Genomic DNA, 20299 nt, shown 5'->3' on the forward strand with positions numbered 1-20299 from the left:
TAACTTGCGTGCTTCGTCTGAGCGTTTGAGTTGCTCCGCCCCTCCGTAGCGCCCGTGAATCTGAATGTCCTTTGATTGCGTTGCGCATTGAATGCTACTGTATGTCACGATGGATCCCTGTATGTCACTCGTACGTGTTTAATGACAACGTTCAGCTGTGTCTGGTGAGCTTTGGAGCAGTGCTTGAAGTCTCTCTCTAGATGCTTTATAATTTCAAGCTGAAACAGTGATGTATTGATGCTATTATGACAGGGCAGTGCTAGGCTAACACCGTGCTATCGCTAAAGTCAACCCATTTGCTCCATCTATTTGGTCTCTATGCTTCAAAAGGATGTGATACCGACAGGAAACTGTAGAATTAAAATGTGTTTTATCAAACTGGTGCATTAAAGCTAAAGGCATTTTTGTCTTTTTCAGCATTGCTAATTTCTTCTAGTTACTTTTTTTTTTTTACTTGTTAACATTTAACGTTAGGTTAATACTGTACGCATTTAAATTACTGTGTTCTTTAAGACCTAATTAGCTATCTAAATTACGATAACAATTTACCTTATGTACAATCACTTATACCCAAAACGTTTTGTGTTGATATTTATTCTGTTATTCTTTTTTCCTTTCTTAGAAAATTAAAATGCTGGTATAATGCTGGAATAATCAACTATGAGTACACACGTGAACATTATAAGCCCCATGGCTGACTTCTAAGAAGAAAGGAGATCTTCCCCTAACTTCATGAGAAGGTGTTAGAAGTTTGGTTTGCAGCCATGTCAGTCCAACGTTCAGATGGGATGTCCATCGCCCATGCTTTGGCCATGACTGTTGCAGAGATCCCTGTGTTTCTATACTCTACATTTGGACAGGTCAGTTACTCTGCACCCAATGTGAACCGAAGGCCTATATAATTTACATAGTTATTTGATTAGCTGTAACAGTATCAGTGCTCAAATCCTAAATATTGTACTATATTTCTGTTTTATAGTCAGTTTTTTCACAACTTAAGCTCACTCCAAGCCTAAAGAAGGTGCTGTTTGCTACAGCACTTGGAAGTGTGGCCTTGGCTCTCACTGCTCACCAGCTAAAACGACGAGGGAGAAAAAGAAAAGCAAAAGAAACCCAGAAGACTGTAGGAATTCCAGATGACCTGATTAAAGCAGGCCGACCCTCATCATTAAAGCGTGGTGTGTATGACTGCCAGAAAAATGTAGTAATTGCAAAGCCAGTTATTATTATTCAGTGCATTTGATGGAAAAGCTTTCCCGTGTATGTTCAGGTCCACCCACAGGACGGCAAATGATGAGCCCCAGTACTCGCAGCAATGACACTATGAGTGGAATATCTTCACTTGCTCCCAGTAAACATTCAAGCTCTTCACATAGCCTGGCATCTGTAAGACCTGTTATACATTGCATTTTTAAATTTATACTTATGGATTAAATTATGCTTTGTCTGTGCTTCTGTTTCAGATGAGAGTACCAAGCTCTCCAAATCAATCAGCAAAACCAGCTATGGAGGATGAGGTTGTTGTAGAAGAAAGATCATTAGTAGAAGATGCAAATGCAGAAAATCTTTACTTAATGGGTATACACATGCTCTATCTATTTAAATCTTCTTATATACAGTCTATCAATTTAATGCGACATGCTCAGTAACATACCAGTAATGCTCTAGGAATGGAGTTGTTTGAAGAGGCACTGAGAAAATGGGAGCAGGCGCTGAACATACGTCACAGCACAGAGTCCACATCCAGCAACAACAGCCTTGCTCTGAGAGGAGCAATGTATGAACAACCTGCTTCGGTAAATAAAGTGCCTATACATTTCTGCAATTCATAAGCATTACAAAATTCTTCTGCTACTAATGTGTGCTTTATGTTTATTATTTTATTTATGTAATTTCCCTTGAGGATCAATAAACTCTGTCTAAGTTTCCTAGTATTATAATTTATAATGAACACTTTTAATAGTAACTTGTTTTTCTTATTATATATACAGAATGAAACTCGAAACAAAGTGTTTGCGGAGAAACTGGAAACATTATTACATAGGGCATATCATCTTCAAGAGGATTTTGGGAGCAGTATCCCAGCAGATAGTGTACTGGCAGACTTTGGTGAGCAAGTAGTCTCTTAAAACATAGATCTTGGAGTACTTTGTCAACTGTAGAAACACATATTTTATTTGGCTTCTAATGCCAAATAGTTTCTTTTTAACTTTTTCTGATGTCCTGCTTACAGAAAGTGAAGGCACTCTTATTTTGCCTTGTGTGGAAAGCTTTCACAGACTGCAAGATGATGATGCAACCACTGTAACTTCTGATGACTCTTTCTTTTCAGCTGCAGAGGTAATTTTCTTTCAAGTGTAAGAACACAATTGTCATGTAGTAATACATTATATAATGATTCACATTTATGCATTACTAAGTACTCACAGTAATTAAGTTGTTTTGTACAGTGTAAGTTGTTGACAGGAAAGATAGGGATCTTTCTTATATTGGGGCAAATTTTCTTTTGGCATTTACATTATTTGCTGGATTCAATGTGGCTACGAGTGACATTGTTACACATCTGGCAAAAATAAAAATAACATTATCAATTCTTGCGTTTATACACACACAACAATAATATAATAATACAGTGTATTTTGTTTTTTTAAGGTGATTGTAATTCAGATGATTTGCTTTTTTTTTTTTCTTCACAGATTTTTGATGCTTTATCACTAGAACAAGTGTACCAACCACTAAGACCAGCAGCACTTTATGAGGAAGCTCTTTCTCTTGTACGGGAGGGAAAAGTAGCTTTCAGATCATTACGGTAATGTAATCTTAAAATGTTCACATCAAAACTATCATCAGCTATTACATCTATTTCAAAAACACGGACAGAAGACTTTAGTTTTGCAGGCCGACTACTTAATGAAAGGTAACACTCTAGAGGTGTAGTCCGTACAAAGATGTGTACATTGATATGTTTCTTCCAAGATCTTGGGTAGGCTCATAGACTATGTATAGTAAGAAGTGGACTTAGGGAATGTGATGTCACCCATTGTGTTCAGCGCCATTCAAATGAGGCTCGCAATGCTTATGGTTACAGGAGTCAATCTGGAGCCAGGCTCTAAGTTATGAAAAAATCAGGATCATGTAGAGCGGGTTAATACAAACACATTAAGATCAAAATGATGAGGCTCACAACAGCCGTTACAGAGACAGGGGCGACAAGGTCAAAAAGAGCCGGAAGAGCCTCCCGGCGAACTTCCTATTTAGCATGTGGCAGCTAGCATGTTAGCTATGTCCATTCATATCTATGGGTAGGCTACTTAGAAATGTTCTTGAAGTATGTTTATGATCCAATACTCATGCATTTGTACAGTAAAACAGTAGGAATAAATACTTTACTGAAATTAAGTATAAGTTTATATTATAAGCTCTACCAAGGTTAACAATAATATATATATAAAAAAAAAAAAAAAAAAACAGCTGTAATGTGATGTGCTTACTATCACATATACACATGTGATATATGTGGTAAAGTTTGCAAAAGTAGTTCAGCAGAAAGGGGGGGAGTTTTTATTTATTCATTTATTTATTTATTTACTTATTTTTAATTTTAATATTTATATATACAGTACTGTGCAAAAAGTTTAGGCAGGTATGAAAAATGCTGTAAAGAAAGCTTTCAAATGCTTTCAAAAATATAAATAATGATTGTTTTTATCGATGCAAAGCGAGCGAACAAAAGAAAAATCTAAGTCAAATCAGTATTTGGTGTTGATACCTTTTGCCTGATCAGGTGTATGATCAACCAGTTATACCAATCAGGTGCTAATGATCATCAGTGTCACACGTAGATTGGAACACAGTCATTAACTGAAACAGAAAGAGCTCTGTAGGAGGCTTAAAACTGGAGGTGAGGTTGTGGAAGACGGTCTCATGTCACAGGTCATACACCATGGCAAGACTGAGCACAACAACAACACACAATATAGTTCTACTGCACCAGCAAGGTCTCTCCCAGACTAAGATTTCAAAGCAGACTGGGATTTCAAGATGTGCTGTTCAAGCTCTTTTGAAGAAGCTCAAAAAAGGGTCAACGTTGAGGATCGTAGACGCAGTGGTTGACCAAGGAAACTTAGTGCAGCCAATGAAAGACATATCAAGCTTATTAATCTTCGGAATCTGAAGTTATCCAGCAGTGCCATCAGCTCAGAACTGGCAGAAACCAGTGGGACCCAGGTACACCCAACTACTGTCCGGAGAAGTCTGGCCAGAAGTGGCAAGGCAAGGCAAGGCAAGTTTATTTGTATAGCACAATTCGTACACAAAGTAATTCAAAGTGCTTTTACAGAATAAGAAATACATTATTTATGTTTTGATTTGTTTTTATTATGATTTTAATCATGAAGATTAAAATTAAAAAAGAGAGACATAAATTGGAGAGAAGAGTGCGGAATGAAAACCTTTCAGTTATATGCACAGTTAAACAGAATTGTTTTGAGCCTGGATTTAAACAGCGTCACAGAAGAGGCCTGTCTCACATGTTCAGGAAGACTATTGCAGGTTTTAGCTGCATGAACCTGAAACGCTGACTCCCCTTGTTTAGTCCTGACTCTGGGCACCAACAGGAGGCCGGTCCCTGAGGTCCTCAGAGTGCGAGATGGTTCATATGACACTAACATGTCACAGATGTACTTTGGTGCTCGGCCATGGAGAGACTTGTACACAAGCAGAGCTGCTTTAAAGTCTATTCGCTGAGGCACAGGAAGCCAGTGCAGAGACCTGAGCACAGGACTTATGTGCTCGTACTTCCTAGTTCGAGTAAGAACCCGAGCTGCAGCGTTCTGGATGTTCTGCAGCGTCTCACAGCTCGTTTGGAGAGACCAGTGAGCAGACCATTACAGTAGTCTAACCTACTGGAGACAAACGCATGGATAAGTTTCTCCAAGTCTGCTTTAGACAGTAAACCTTTGATTTTCGCTATGTTTTTTAGATGGTAAAGTGGTCTTCATGGAAGAGTTGCAGCCAAAAAGCCATACCTCCGAAACAAAGCCAAGTGATTCAAGTATGCACAAAAACATAGGAACTGGGTGGTATAAAAATAGCAGCAGGTGCTCTGGACTGCTGAGTCAAAATTTGAAATATTTGGCTGTAGTAGAAGACAGTTTGTTCGCTGAAGGGCTGGAGAGCAGTACAATGATGAGTGTCTGCAGGCAACAGTGAAGCATGGTGGAGGCTCCTTGAACGTTTGGGGTTGCAGTTCTGCAAATAGATTTGGAGATTTGGCCAGGATTAATGGTGTTCTCAATGCTGAGAAATACAGGCAGATACTTATCCATCATGCAAGACCATCAGTGTATGACTGGCCACAAATTTATTCTGCAGCAGGACAACGACCCCAAACATACGGCCAAAGTCATTAAGAACTATCTTCAGTGTAAAGAAGAACAAGAATTTCTGGAAGGGATGGTATGACCCCCACAGAGCCCTGACCTCAGCATCATCGAGTGTGTCTGGGATTACATGAAGAGACGGAAAGATGTGAGGAAGCCTACATCCACAGAAGATCTGTGGTTAGTTCTTCAAGATGTTTGGAACAACCTACCAGCCAAGTTCCTCCAAAAACTATATGCACGTATACCTACAAGAATAGATGCTCTTTTGAAGGCAAAGAGTGGTCACACCAAATATTGATTTGATTTTGATTTCTCTTTTGTTCATTCACTGCATTTTGTTGATTGATCTGTGCATGCTGCTCGTTTGTCTGTCCAATTAAACCAACTATATCTCCTACTACACCAATGCCATCTTCTGGTACATTATATTTCATTATGTCAACATTACAGTAATAAAGTACTGACAAAAAAAAACACTTTATTTTTGAAGCAGGGCAGCAGGGTGCATGCATGAATGCAATCACATGTATATATCTAATTAGTGGGTGGATTATTTTGGTTATTGTGTGGAAAAAATGATAGTAGCAGTGCCTATAAATACATTTCCTCAAAAAAAAAATTGTAATGCATGCATTTGAGCTGCTGAATGTGTTTTGTTGTTTTCCTTTATGTGTTATTTGTAGCAATTTGCTCTCCAGCCCAAGACAAATTATATTTTCATTTCTGATTTTGATTCTGTGCTATAGGACAGAATTACTTGAATGTTACAGTGACCAGGATTTTCTTGCCAAACTTCACTGTGTGAGACAAGCATTCCAGGTCTGCTCCTATTTATGCCACTTACTATTTGTTACTTTTATATCAGCAAAGTTGATCACCGGTTCTTTTTAAAAAAACTATTATTATTATAATTTTTTTTACAGATGCTTCTGTTGGATGAAAGTCATCGAACCTTTTTCATGGAGACTGGGAAACAAATGATTGCTGGCCTAATGGTAAAGGCAAACAAAGTAAGTGTACCTCCATTAGTTTATGCCTGTATTCTATGGATGAAATGCATTATCTAGCACGTGTTGTTGCTTTCCCCAATTCAGAGTCCTAAAGCATTTTTAGAAAGCTATGAAGATATGCTGCTTTACACTAAAAGAGAGGAAACGTGGCCTGTCACTAAGATGGAGTTAGAAGGTCGTGGAGTGAGTAATGTTTCTGATTATGTTTAAACAGACAAACACTAATTTAACACTATTTTACATTATTTGTTTATGCCTTTTGCTTTATGCTTTTTAACTGTATTGCGCCTCTGTAGGTGGTGTGCATGAACTTTTTCGACATAGTTTTGGACTTTATTCTGATGGATGCATTTGAAGACCTGGAAAATCCTCCATCCTCTGTAGTTGCTGTGCTTAGGAATCGTTGGTTGTCTGACAGCTTTAAAGAGACGGTAATAAAATTCATGCGATAAAATTGCTGTTGCATAAGCATCATTCTCTTTGTTCTATGTCACAAGTTTCACTAATTGTGTTTTCTTAGGCTTTGGCCACTGCCTGTTGGTCAGTCTTAAAAGCCAAAAGACGTCTTCTCATGGTGAGTTGTAACAAATCTTTTTTTTTTTTTTTTTTTTTTTTTAACAGACAACAGATTTTTAAGTAATTTCTGGCATTTCTCTCTTTAAAAAAAAAAAATATATATATATATATATATATTTGTTTTTCTTAAGGTTCCTGACGGGTTCATCTCACATTTCTATGCCATATCAGAACATGTAAGCCCAGTTTTAGCATTTGGATTTTTAGGGCCGAGGCAGCATCTAAGTGAAGTGTGCACAATTTTTAAGGTAAGTGGCTACAGCAAAAATAAAGGCTCTCAAAATATACCTACTGCCCTTGAAACTAAAACTATTTTCCTTATTTATAGCAACAAATTGTTCAATACCTTAAGGATATGTTTGATCATGACAAAGTCCGCTTCACCTCTGCCAACTGTTTGTCTGAAGACATACTTAACCTCTCTCACCGTCGCAGTGAAATCTTACTGGGGTATTTGGGAATTGAAAGCCTTCTAGAGCTGAATGGTTCCCTGCCACAAGAAACAGAGGAAACTTCTGGCATTCACTGATGTTAGTTATTTCATACTGTAGTTCCACAAGGGGTAGAATGTAGGGAGTCTGCCACAAATTAACAAAATGCTTCAAAAAACATAGATCTATCTCTGCAAGGTATATTTTTAAATGTCAAGTGGCACAAGGGAAACCTTTCAAATATGAATCAATGGTATGCTATATAAAACTGCTGCACTGGTATATAGTATAAAATTTTAAACATGCACTGGCAGTGTATACATAATCCATTATGCCTTTTTAAAAGGTAGTTTACGTCATTATTTGTCGAAGGGAACATACCAAGCCCATAAAAGTCTGAACAGCCCTGAAATTGCAGGTTTTTATTATGTAGAAAACAAATCAGACCTTAACACACAACCATACAAATGGAGGACAAGAGACAGTCTCATGGGGCTGCAGGATATGAGAAAAAAGGTGACTGGATAACTATGTTTATTATTGCAATAACAATATTATTGCAGTGTTTAATCAGGGATGCAACAATATTCAATATCTTATTCAATCGCTCAATTCAATCATCACAATACAATACACGCATGGCTCAATACATACATATCACTACTCCAGTGCATTAAACCCTTTGATACAGGAAGCAAACAGCCCCATAAATTATGCTTTATTTTCTTTTGTTGATGATCATATGCATCATATAAATCTGTCTTTTTGACAGGAGTGTGTGACTTTTAAGAATAATAGTATAGATTCACTGATGATATGGGGTCAATAAAACACTGGATAACAGCAAAGGCCTATAACATTCAGTACTGACAAACACATTTAAGAAATGTATGTAATCATTGAAATTATAATATGAAACAGTTGTAGTATGGGATTTTTTGGACACATCTACCTCGGAAGAGTTTTTAGCTCGATTTTTTAAAATTATTTTGAAAATTATAATTTAGTACAAAAAATAACAACTAAGGATATTAAATTTGCAATCTAACTTGGCTAGAGGAACTAATTTTTGAGAGTGACTTAAAAATCATTATAATTTAACTACTAAAGTCCATGTACTTTATTACTTTCAGAAATTTGTCATATTTTCTTTTTCACCAATTAACTGTAAAAATCACCTTTTAATAACTGTATATGTGATAAGCCTTTAACTTTAAACTTTGGTGCACTTTATTGGAAAATACCATCATGGGGATGCCTTCAGTATTTGCTTAACTCTATCCTATTTTTCTCTTTGCAACATAATAGAAAAGTAAATGTTTGGAATAAGTTCTGTTTTGCCATGTCCTCTCACCGGCCTTGCTCCGCTGCATGTGTAGAATTTAAACTGTCTTACTGCATTTGTTAATCTGCATTTAGACACAAATGGGAAACCCAATTTTGACTGTCCTTGCCTTCTTTATGTTTGAAAAGTCGGAAGTTATATGAAAAGTAGAGATACAAAAATCCCATTTTTGCCTTGTATTTATTTTTGTCTATTATGCCAGTACCAAGTGTATATTCTCCATATTAAATCCTATTTTTTGTTATCAAAATATTTGATTTTTTCTAACGTGTTCTTGAAATGGTCAAATCAACATAATAAAGTAAAATACAGACGTGAACAACCATGCCTTTTCTTTCGATTTTCTGCATAATCTGCAAACAAATCCCCCTACCCTCCATGGGAGTGATGTTAAAAGTAATAGTTGTCTTAAAGAAAAGTTATTAAAAATATTTCTACGATTGCAACTGTACCAAATACCTGTTTTATTCATTCAGTGTTTCTTTATGGCTACATACCGCAGAAGGCGTGCTTGCCATTGGACGGCTGCCTCCGTGTTGGGGCCTGTGTGAGCCCCGGGTGCCCTCTCTATTGGACACACACGCGTCTGAGGCGGAGCGCACAGACTGCCCGGTTGTGTCCGGGTAAGATGGCGTTGGAAGAACAGTGCTCGGCACCAGCTCGATGGCGGTCTATATCTTTAACACACATAGAGTTTGCTGATGGTGAGTAAATATAATATATCCACTTAGTCATTACTCAGCTAGCTGCTATGTGTTTGGTGGTGTCGAATGATTCGTCTGTTTTGCGGCTACTGAATGAACCCAGCCGTCGTTGTTATTGCCAAATAGTGCGATCTCATTCAGTGCCTCAGCCAACAAGCAAAGTACACGGACTGCCAAATTGTGAGACAGTCACACATGCGCAGTCTGCAGCTTAATGGCCACAATAAAGGCTAGCTAGCTTGCTTTTTTCTTCTATTTTTCTTCAGTGGTAACTATTGTTTGAATCGGTTAAATGTGTATTGTTAAATAACTGGCAAAAATATAATAACACACACTGAAGTATAATTCAGAATGAATGTAATACCACTTTACGAGATTTATTGTTATTCTACGACACCTTTTGGGAAAGGCTAACACCGTTGCCAACTCAATAGTCTTGTTACTTTATTTGTTTTTATCTATTAGGTTGGTGTTAAATCAATGCAGTCTAAAAATCGTCTAAACAAAGTAATTAGGTTACCCACTTGTTAATCATAACAGTAATGATAATCAATAAATGGCATGTGTAAGCCTTCCTTGCCTCTACAGCTAAGTCAATGTCTCATGCTTGTGAAGTTTCACTGGTGTTCCTTCCATCTAGGTGACTTGACAGGACAAGTGCTGGCCTACATCAGTTTGCTGCCCATTGCTATTCTTGTGGGGTTTGTTACACTCATAGTGTTCAAGCGGGAACTACACACGGTGAGTTGTTCACAGCAATGGTGCATTCAATTTTAATAAGGTATGTTGGTGTTTGCCCAGACAGTGACATGATAAACATGACCAAAAATTCTGTATGCCAACAGATATCATTCTTCACTGGAATCCTTCTTAATGAAGGGGTAAACTGGTTGCTCAAGCACATATTCAGAGAGCCTCGCCCATGTGCAGGTGAGAGCTGGAAGGGTTGGGTTAAACAGCATAGTTGAATACTTAACAATTAAATTGCCCAGAAATAAAGTTAAAGAATTAAAGAATTCCTTTATAATTTCACATTTGAATGTGTGTTAATAATATCTTGTGCCATACTGCCCAAAATTCCCCAGGTCATAAAGTCAAGTATATGTACTTATCATACGAGGCTTAAAATTCTCATTGTGTTTTTCTTTTTTTGCAGGATCTCACTCCAATGTGCCAACTGAGTATGGAATGCCTTCTAGTCATTCGCAGCTTATTTGGTTCTTTGTTATTTACTTCTTCCTTTTTCTTTATTTGAGGTATATTTGCCAAACACATTAATATAACATAATTTTCTTTCCCTGTCTTAATTGTTCATGTCTATAATTTTTTCCTAGAATGCATCAAACAAACAATGCTCGATGTGTGGATCTGCTATGGAGGCACATATTGTCAATCATACTGTTGGGCATTGCTTTATCAGTGTCCTACAGCAGGTATGTTACTGAACATGTTTTGCACTTAACATTGAACATACTCAGGCTTGAAATATTTGGATGCTCAGAAAATTATTGGTGCTTCACTGTTTATTTTTACATATCTTTTACTGTAATTAATCTTTATTTTATGTATACAAGACCCTTTATTCAGTAGTATATATTTTTTATATGTATATAAGAAATAAATATGGAAAGTATAACCTCTGTTTGCATTTTCCAGGGTTTATCTGCTCTATCATACATGGGGCCAGGTTTTCTATGGTGGAATAGCTGGTACTACGATTGGTATAATATGGTTCTTCTTTACGCAAGAGGTGCTGACACCATTATTCCCTAAAATAGCAGCCTGGTAAGAAGTGGCCTCATTTCATTTCTGCTCCCGTTTTCTGTCACTAGGGATGTCTATCTAATATTTTTTATTTTTCCATTTTTTTAAAAAGGCCTCTGTCAGAATACTTCCTGGTGCGAGACACAAGCCTGATCCCCAACATTCTATGGTTTGAGTATACAGTCACACGATCAGAGGCGAGGTAAGATATAGCTTTCTATGTATTCGACCACGTGTGGTATTTTCTTTCAAATTAACTTTTGACTTTTTATTTTAGGAATAGACAACGGAAGCTTGGAACAAAACTTCAGTGATTTACTGAAGACATTTGGTGACTCCTGGTTTCACATCATACAGAAACACCAAGTTGCATAAATTTTAAAGTAAGAAGAAATTCACACTGGAGCGATATTGTTTGGGCTATCAAGGCACAACAGTTTACAGTTTGCTAAAATGTGCCTCAGTCTTTCAGGGACTTGAGTCTGAGCAAGTCCGTCCGCACACCTCTTTCTTTTACAGCTTGCCCAAAATGCTCTTCATGCATGCAAGACTGTATGAGAGGTATCCTATTTAATGATAAATTAATAAAAAATTGTTTTTTAAATAGGTGCACGTTGACTGTAAAGGTGTACCATAAGATTTCCAAAGGCAAAAAAGCCTTGTTAAATGAAAATGGTGGGCGTATTTGCAGCATGCATTTAGTGATTCCTTTTTTTTATTACAATTATTATTCCATTGGTTAGCTGATGGGAAAACGTGGGTATGTGGAGTGTGGTACAGGTGACTTGGGGTTGTGAATTTATTACCATTGTGTTATTTTTATATATATATATATGTATATGTATATATATATATATATATATGTACACACACACACACAATTTCTTTTCTATAATTGGTTGCATATTTTAAGTGACATTTTGCACTTTGTGAAATATAAATGTAAGGAAACAAGTGACACTAGTTCAATGTTAAAACCCTGTAATTTTTTTTTTTTTTTTTTTGCTTTCTGACTGTCAGTCCTGTAGTATGAGACTTCAGAGCTAACCTGAAACCAGTTTAAATGTACAGCCTTGATTGCTGGAGCCGTTTCTGCTTTTATCATAAGGAATTTAAGGTAGACTTCACAGCAATAGGTTTCAGTTATTTTTGTTGTCAAAACACACTGGACTGAAATGTTTCCTTATTTTCGCATACAGTAGCAGCCTGGGAACAGTTCTAAGGAAGGGTTATCTCTCAGTTTATCTTATCTGTTATTGCAGAGAAATGTTTTGTTTTACTTACATTCAACACAACATTCCATATTTTATAGTGGCTCATGCCCAATGACCACAGAGGAACTATATTTTCTTTTTGTGTTGTTGTAAAGAAAAAGAAAATTTATCCTCAGGTCACCTGTAGCATCCTGTTTAAGCTTAAATCCTCACTGAAAACACCAGCTGATGTGAAAAGCTGACTAGTGAGAACCCCAAGCTGATCTTAAACTGTCATATCATTAGATCTAAAGGGAAGTACTTCTCTTTTTCCATGTGTAATCTATATTGGGATGAATTAAATGAGTGTTTATGTAAAAAAAAAAAAAAGTTTCTTTTTTAAGTCTGCAGACTATCAGTATAGGTGGATAAGTTTATTGTAGTACCAGCTAATGACATAGATATAATTAATGCATTGAGAATATTTTCATTCACAAAAGAGCTCTGACACATAAAGCTCTCACTTGTTCTGCTGCCATGAGGCAAAGTAATTCCAAACTATTTTCTTTTGTGCTTCAAATCTTAACAAATCAAAGATTCCACATGCATTAAAAATGTTGTAGTATTGATGTATTAATCTTTTAATCATAAAAAGTAGACAATTTATTCAGCATGCTTAAGATACTGTAAAATGTCATCTGAAAGCTTCCATAAAAAATTTGCAAAAGGGGCAAAAATATTCTATACTTTGACACCAGATGGCACCACAAAGCAACCCCGTTGCATTTGGAGTATTCGTTTGTACATGCAAGAGTTTATGAAATTGTACTTAAAATGTATTTATTTATTTAGATTTTTAAATGTTTTTTTAAATTCTCCATATTGGTCAGACTTTTACGTGACAGTATTTAGGACATATCTGGGGGTTCTGCAAGGGTAACTGAATGAGGATTCTGTTGCAGGTGGGACTGGTACTTTTTTATGTAAAATATAATAACATGAAGACCTCCGCTAGCTAATAGGTTTTATTTCCCCATTCAAGATGGCTAAGTAGTGTTGTTGGTTCTGTCACCAATTCCAAAAATGTGGGGATACTAGCACTGTAAGAATTGCACAGTTCACAGTTTTGCACCTTTTAAAAGAATTGTCGAGGGACTCGAATATGTTTCAAAAAAGAAAGAAAATGTCTTTTATATTTCTTTCACATTATTCTTTGTGTAGTAGCACAGGCTTTACACCAGAGGGAAGCACACACTGTGTAGTCCTGAGGTGGACTGGATGAAACTGAACAGTTCTGAGCAGTTCAAGGACAAAGCATCCACATAGAGGACAATAAATGAAAAAGTTAAATTTTCTTGGTGCAAAGCTTATTGTCTTTTTGTAAAAAGTAAAATATAATGTATCTTATCCTTATTTGCCATATTTGGTTGACATTGCAATTTTTTTTCTATATACATGTAATGACAGGATTATTACTTTCACTGCTGTGCCAGTTAAGTCTGTCACAGAGTATTTGTATGAAACAGTTTGATCTGATTAATCAAACTAAATAGCTGCCCCTTTATTATCATTTTGGCAGAATATATCAGTAAAAAATACTGCAGAACTAGACTGAGTTAGGTCCTGCTCCTGGGCCAGCTGGTGAATATTTCTATTTTTATGCACAGTAAAAGTTGCACTTTGTTGAATATTTCAGAGGATAAAACACTGACACAGTTTCTCAGCTGTGTTCTGACACTATTTATATCAAATATTGTTCCCAAAAACTAAATGTGGTCAACATCTGCTTCTGGGCACCTGCTTGTGTCATCACAAGTTTCTCAGGTAGATTTTAGACTGTAGTTAAAAACATTTCCCCAAATCATGATGTCCATTATCTTCAACATGCTGCTGTCACACTTCAAAACCAGGAGTAAAATACAAACTTTAAAATTATTAGGACTGCAAATACCAATTTTAGTAGTCGACTAGTGAGTAATTCTTTGATAAATTGACTAGTCAAACAATTATTTATGTTTTAGAAAGACAGACAACAAGATACTCTATATAGAGAACATTTACAAATAGAATGTATCATTGATAGTGAAGGGACAAGATCTTGTGCCACAAAACAAAATTGCTGTAAGATTCAGCACATATAAGGAAAGTTATCTGGAGGTTTTTACATTTGGATGAACAAAAAGATGAACAAAAGAAAGGTTCATTTGTGAGGAGTGGAACATCAACAACAAAAATTTTATATGATGAGGCCAAAATTAATGCACAATAATTTTTTTATAAATCAAAATCTCGTCTTGTCTCGATCTCATGGACCCAATCTCATGTCTTAGGGAAACTGTCTCACCATACCCCTATTATATATATATACCCCTATATATATATATATATATATATATATATATATATATATATATTTTTTTTTTTTTTTTTTTTTTTTTGACATTTTATAAAACATTTGCATTTGATTTTCAGTCTGCATACTCATACATAATGACCAGCAATTATTAAAATGATCAGTTATTTTAATAGTTGCCCAGCCATAATTATCTAAATTAATAAATAATGTTTTTGTTTGTTTGTTTGTTTATTAAAAAAATAAAAATAAAGTACTAGGATTCTCTGTCTTCCAGTGGATCCTGTGTTTGATAATGGCTTCCTCATTTTGATTGTATTTCAGAGCACACTAATTCAGATGAAGACCAGTGACCACATACTTATGTTTACCACCACTGCCAGAGCCAACAATAGAGTGTTGTAGTGTAATGTAATTTCTATGCTAGGTTCATTGGGTTTGTGGTCAATAACAATTACAATTACAAAGCTCAATGGGCATCAAAACTGACCCATTTCCCAAAACTGTGTCAGTAGTGACCACACTGCTTGTATTTTCTCATGTGTTCTTTCTTCACATTTATATAACATCACTCACCTTAATGTTTTTTTTTTTTTCTGCAGCAACTGTCCCTCATGAATTTTGTATTGCGCAGTGGATATTTGTGGTCTTATTACATTGCCCATGCAAAAGAATCCAAATCCCTCAATAAATATAAATAGAGATTTAGGAGCTTCCAGGGAATAATGATGGCTGTACACACACATAGCACATGCTGTTTATCTTGTTTGTTCTTACTCGCACATTTTACATCTTCGCAACTGTTACATAAAAGTAATAATTTTACACAGAAGCCTTTGTTATGATCTGACGGTATGTTTGAACCCTTATTTTCACACTGCATGACAGTCTGGATGGATTATTTCTGATTCCACTTAATTACTTAATGCTGGTGGGCCCATTTATTATTGCACTGAGAAAAATAAATAAATAAAAACTTCTCTCACTAACTTTACTGCTGTGGTGATTTTAATAAGGGACTTAATGAGACTGGACTAGAGAAGCTTGAGTGACTGCTCCATTTGTTTTATGGCAAAATTCTTTTCAGTTTTATGGTTTGAAATTTCAACACATAAGCTTTTATGTGTAAACAGTACCATTGTCCAGTCTGGGTTGAAAAATATTTAATTATTTAATCAATTTGCATTCATAGATTTATAAAGCATTGACTTTGAAGATGGTTTTCTCAAAATGCATTTTTCTCACATGGGATATTTAAATATCTCCTTAAAGTAGCTTTCCAGTGTTGTATGTACTAAACAAGATTTGGTACAGAAGGACTTGTTGATATATAACTCTAAGCCTGATTTATATCACGTAAATAACATTTTGTTTTCTTTCAAGTTTCCAGTCACAAATATATGGAATATTTGCCATGAAATGCCTTGTTTATATGAAAACTTTACATGATGAAAAATTTTACGTTAGTAAGCTACAGAAAACGTTTCAAGTTGACATAGGTTTGGTGAAATTACATTTTCCTTACCTGCGGTGTCTTGCCCTAAATTACTCTGGCAGTATTATCTTTAATGCCAGACTTTGTTGATGATCAACAGTTATTTGTGTGATGTAGCATAATATTTATTTGGATCAAGCAAAGTTTGAATAATCTTTTATAACCCAGCACTGAACTTGGACCATCACCTGCACAGATTTATCAACCACAAGCATAGGCAATGCTACAAGCTACAACGCAATTTGCTTAGGTCTCAACTTTCTTTCCTTGCTTTTCAATAAGCTAAGTTTAGACTAGGTTAAGAGGTTATATGTATGTATGTATTTGTCTTTTAGCTGTCCTCTGCGCATGTTCATTTATTTTGCAGTGCATATTTCCATTTCCCTCACCTTATCCATGGAGGTCCACACTGTCTTTTCCCTGTTCCTCCATTGGATAAACGAGATGTCAATCAAAAATTTCGACACAAACTTGTTAACATTCAAAGAAGCTAGCTAAAATCATGTAGGTCTACTCTACTTGGGACAATTCTTTTATCAAGTCTGAAGTGGATTTACACAATAGATTTGCATTGTGCGTCAAATTCTCTTGAAGCGGAGAGAGTGAGCCTGGCGAGTACTGCTTCGAGCTACTCGCACTTAAATTAGGGTGACCAGATTTTACTGTTGCCGGGTATAAAATTTGTCAAAAGTAGGGACACATGGAACATTTATTGGAGCAAAAATAATGTTTTTGAATAAATCTACTGGGACAGGAAACATAGGGCTCAAAACTGGTAAATAAAATGTTACTGCCCCAAGCTCATCCCATTTAACAGGGACAGTCCCAGTTTTGAGCCCCGTGTCCCCTGTCCCATAAGATTTATCCAAAACCACCGATTTGTCCCACTTTTATACAAGAGATGTCCCAGGTGTTCCTATTTTTGACCAATTTAATATCTGACAACAGTAAAAAGGCATACATTGTCACTTGTTTAGGTAAAATACAGAGAAGCTGCTTAAAAATGACCAAAACACAAAAATGTGACTATACTACTGACTCACATATTAGTCATGAATGGGCCGGCACATACATTTTTTTTCTTAATTATGCACTTGTTTATTATTACCACCCACCCCAAACTGGGGGTGTCCCAGTTTTTGATTTTGAAAATCTGGTCACCCTACTCTAGTACTCCATAACCTATTTATTTGATCAACTTATGCCTAGAAAAAGTTGCATTTTTCAGCAATTATTAACCTATGACTTAAACTGTCTACCGATCTCTTCCACTTTATGCTATGGAACCTAATGTAAACCTAATGTAAACCTATGCCAGGCGTTATAGAAAAATATGTTTTATCAAATTTGTTCTCTGAAGAAAACACAGCTGGTTTTAACAGAAATTCTACATCGTAAATTGTGGATAATATTTAACACAATTAATCAGATCCTGGCCTTTTACATTATGGTGTTCAAATCCTTCAGTGAAAACTCCCGGCTGCTGTCATATGCCATCTGGCTGCGCTCCCATGCAGTCCGGATTTGTGAAGAGTGGCACTGACTGTAGTCTTTCCAGAAAAATCCCCTGTAGCAGCCAAGGAAAACTCCATAGCTCAGTTACATGGGTCCTTGAATCTCTGTCACCTCCTGTTGGTACACCTCTTGATTTGTACTTGGATGTCCAACTCAGAAACACAGCTTTTATGTTGCCTTTTCCTCTCATGGGGAGATAGGGAGTCTTTTGTCTTAAAGTTTTTCTTATACAGGAATACCATGAAGTGGCAGAGGCACAACACAGACTGAACATGCTCATTGCAAGGTTTTTGAGAGTTCATAAAGTTGTGTATTGTATGAAACAGCAACTAGGAGACTTCATAGGGAGCTCCTTGTCTTTTGAGTACAGTGTGATGGACAGCAATTAATTTTTGATTTTCAGGGAATCCTCACACCATCATTAATATTATCTTATTGCAGTTGAATCTGTCAGGTGGAAACAGAGGGAGGACCCAAAACGCAGGACTGCTTCAAAAAATATTTAATGACAAATCAAAAAAATCCAAAACTCAAGATTAAATTGCCATGGCAAGAGGGACAGAGACACTCAGACAGGGACAATGGACCAACAAAGGGCAGAGGAGAACACAGGGTATAAATGCACACACATAGACACAGGTGAAACACATTAGGGTGGGGCAAACAATCAAGACAGGAAGTAAAACTCAAAAATACAAGGTGACAGGACAAATGTCAAAATAAAACACAAACTACAACCACTACAAAACATGAACCATGACAGAATCTGCTACTACATGTTCATGTTGAATACATTTTCAGTTACACTTATTTTAAAAAGCCTCAAATAACACTAACAATGACTGTATCAAAAAGTGATACAGCATTCTGATACAGTTGCACAGACAAACGTAATGCCAGTGCCATTAATAAACCTTATTATTACATGGATTGAGACAAATTAATAGTGAAAAATTATCATTATTTTTGATTATACTGTGTTGGGGCATAGGGTTCAAAAATATGTCTGTAACAGCATTTCATGTCCTAAAGGTAATATGTAAAGACAGATAACTACATCTCAACATTTGTAAGCTTTGGTGCACATTTGAACTAATGGGCTCTAGGATCAATAGTAATGTCTGGTAGAATGCAATGACGTTGTTAAAACAATACTAATTGAAAATCATTCGGCACAGTAGCTCAGACTGTAGTCCATCATTAAGTGTTTAGCTCACGGCTGTCCCCGTTCTCTAAGACAAAGAACTTACTTAATTCTAGATTTTAGCTCAATATCAGGTTAGGGTTAGTGTGACAAGTCACTTATTAAGGATGCTCCAAAAATGTGTTTTTCCCCATCAAAACACAATTAACTTGTTACATTGTGTCAGAAAACTATTTATCCTTCCACTGACTACTCAACAACTTTGTATGAAATAATGAAAGCTCTGAGACATTCTTGGTCAACATCAACCTGTAAATGATTTTAAAGCCCAACCACATCAATAACAGTATATCAGTGCATCCCAAATAGTAATCCTTATATTCCCTTTTAGGATTTTTGCATACACTTGTAAAAGATGGTCAAAAACTCTTTATCCCCTAGGGATTTGGGAAAAGGTAAATAACAAAAGTAGGAATAATCTTAATTAATAATCTACTATTTTTTCTCCATAATAGAATGAAGAGGAGGCATTTCCCAGCTTGTTTTGAACCCTCTCCCCAAGAAGCACAAGGTGAGTTTTTATTATTTCACTTGTGTCTTATTAGAAGCACCTTAAAATTAGGCGGACAACAATGAGCTCATTGCAAGTGACAGAAGCACTAGTGAAACCACAACAGAGCCGCTCACAGATGGTACACTTCGGCTGCCTGCTGACAGGACACACACGTTACACAAGAATAACATCATTGCCCAGGTCTGCAAACATGCTGACCTAGGCAAATTAATCGTATTAGTTGTGTCTCTGTTTGAACCTGCGGCAATCTGCTAGTCTGAATAGATCGCTGAATTTTGTTCATTTTTTTTAAATACATAATTTTATGTGAATATACTGTACTTGAGTTTGTTAAGTTTTGCCTGTTTGATCATATAATTCATAATATAATTAATTCATAATATTGTAATATAATAAATCACTTATTGGAAATTTTACTGTTATTTGGTTAATTGATAATTGTTATTATACAGGTCACACTATAATCGTAAGAACTAAATATAACAATAATTGTGAGAATTTTTGTATTTTATATTGTTCTAAATTTTTTAATTTTTTATCATTTTAATTTAATATACATTCAAAAAGTAAATCTAAATGTTAAGTAATTTTATCTGGCTGTTTATGCCCCTTTAATTAATTTGATCATTCAGAAAACAGGATTTCATAAAGCTGGCCACTAAAGGTGTTAGACCTATTTAGATCTAATGAAAGGGATTTAAACATTTTGCGGTTGTCGATAATTGTGAATAATCATAAAATCATGATCTTTCTCCTCACAATAATTGTAACACTAAAATCTGATATTGTGACATCCATATTTTTTCTTTTT

The 20299-nt window shown here is 35.8% G+C and overlaps 1 protein-coding gene across 8 annotated transcripts in view; it reads left to right on the forward strand.

Moving 5' to 3' along the window:
* The first annotated feature begins 39 nt into the window (after positions 1-39).
* miga2 (mitoguardin 2) overlaps positions 40-20299 on the forward strand; it is a 79489-nt gene continuing 59229 nt past the window's right edge. For 3 of the 8 annotated variants that reach the window (XR_008632153.1, XR_008632152.1, XR_008632154.1), the window contains exons 1-24: positions 40-164; positions 623-860; positions 980-1178; positions 1271-1386; positions 1464-1578; positions 1669-1796; positions 1992-2109; positions 2234-2340; positions 2697-2809; positions 6131-6203; positions 6308-6394; positions 6479-6577; positions 6691-6825; positions 6915-6968; positions 7102-7218; positions 9249-9450; positions 10091-10191; positions 10296-10380; positions 10607-10706; positions 10785-10883; positions 11107-11235; positions 11327-11416; positions 11492-11597; positions 19430-19485. Coding sequence is in view for 2 of the 8 variants with exons in the window: in XM_055153352.1 (XP_055009327.1) it covers positions 765-860; positions 980-1178; positions 1271-1386; positions 1464-1578; positions 1669-1796; positions 1992-2109; positions 2234-2340; positions 2697-2809; positions 6131-6203; positions 6308-6394; positions 6479-6577; positions 6691-6825; positions 6915-6968; positions 7102-7218; positions 9249-9450; positions 10091-10191; positions 10296-10380; positions 10607-10706; positions 10785-10883; positions 11107-11235; positions 11327-11416; positions 11492-11528 (2400 nt within the window). In the remaining 6 variants the exon portion in view is untranslated. The other 5 variants (XR_008632151.1, XR_008632156.1, XR_008632155.1 and 2 more) reach the window with 5 other exon arrangements.

This window comes from Boleophthalmus pectinirostris, unplaced genomic scaffold, assembly GCF_026225935.1.
Source record: "Boleophthalmus pectinirostris isolate CB_2022bp ecotype Guang Dong unplaced genomic scaffold, ASM2622593v1 HiC_scaffold_18, whole genome shotgun sequence".
Taxonomy (NCBI): Eukaryota; Metazoa; Chordata; class Actinopteri; order Gobiiformes; family Gobiidae; genus Boleophthalmus; species Boleophthalmus pectinirostris.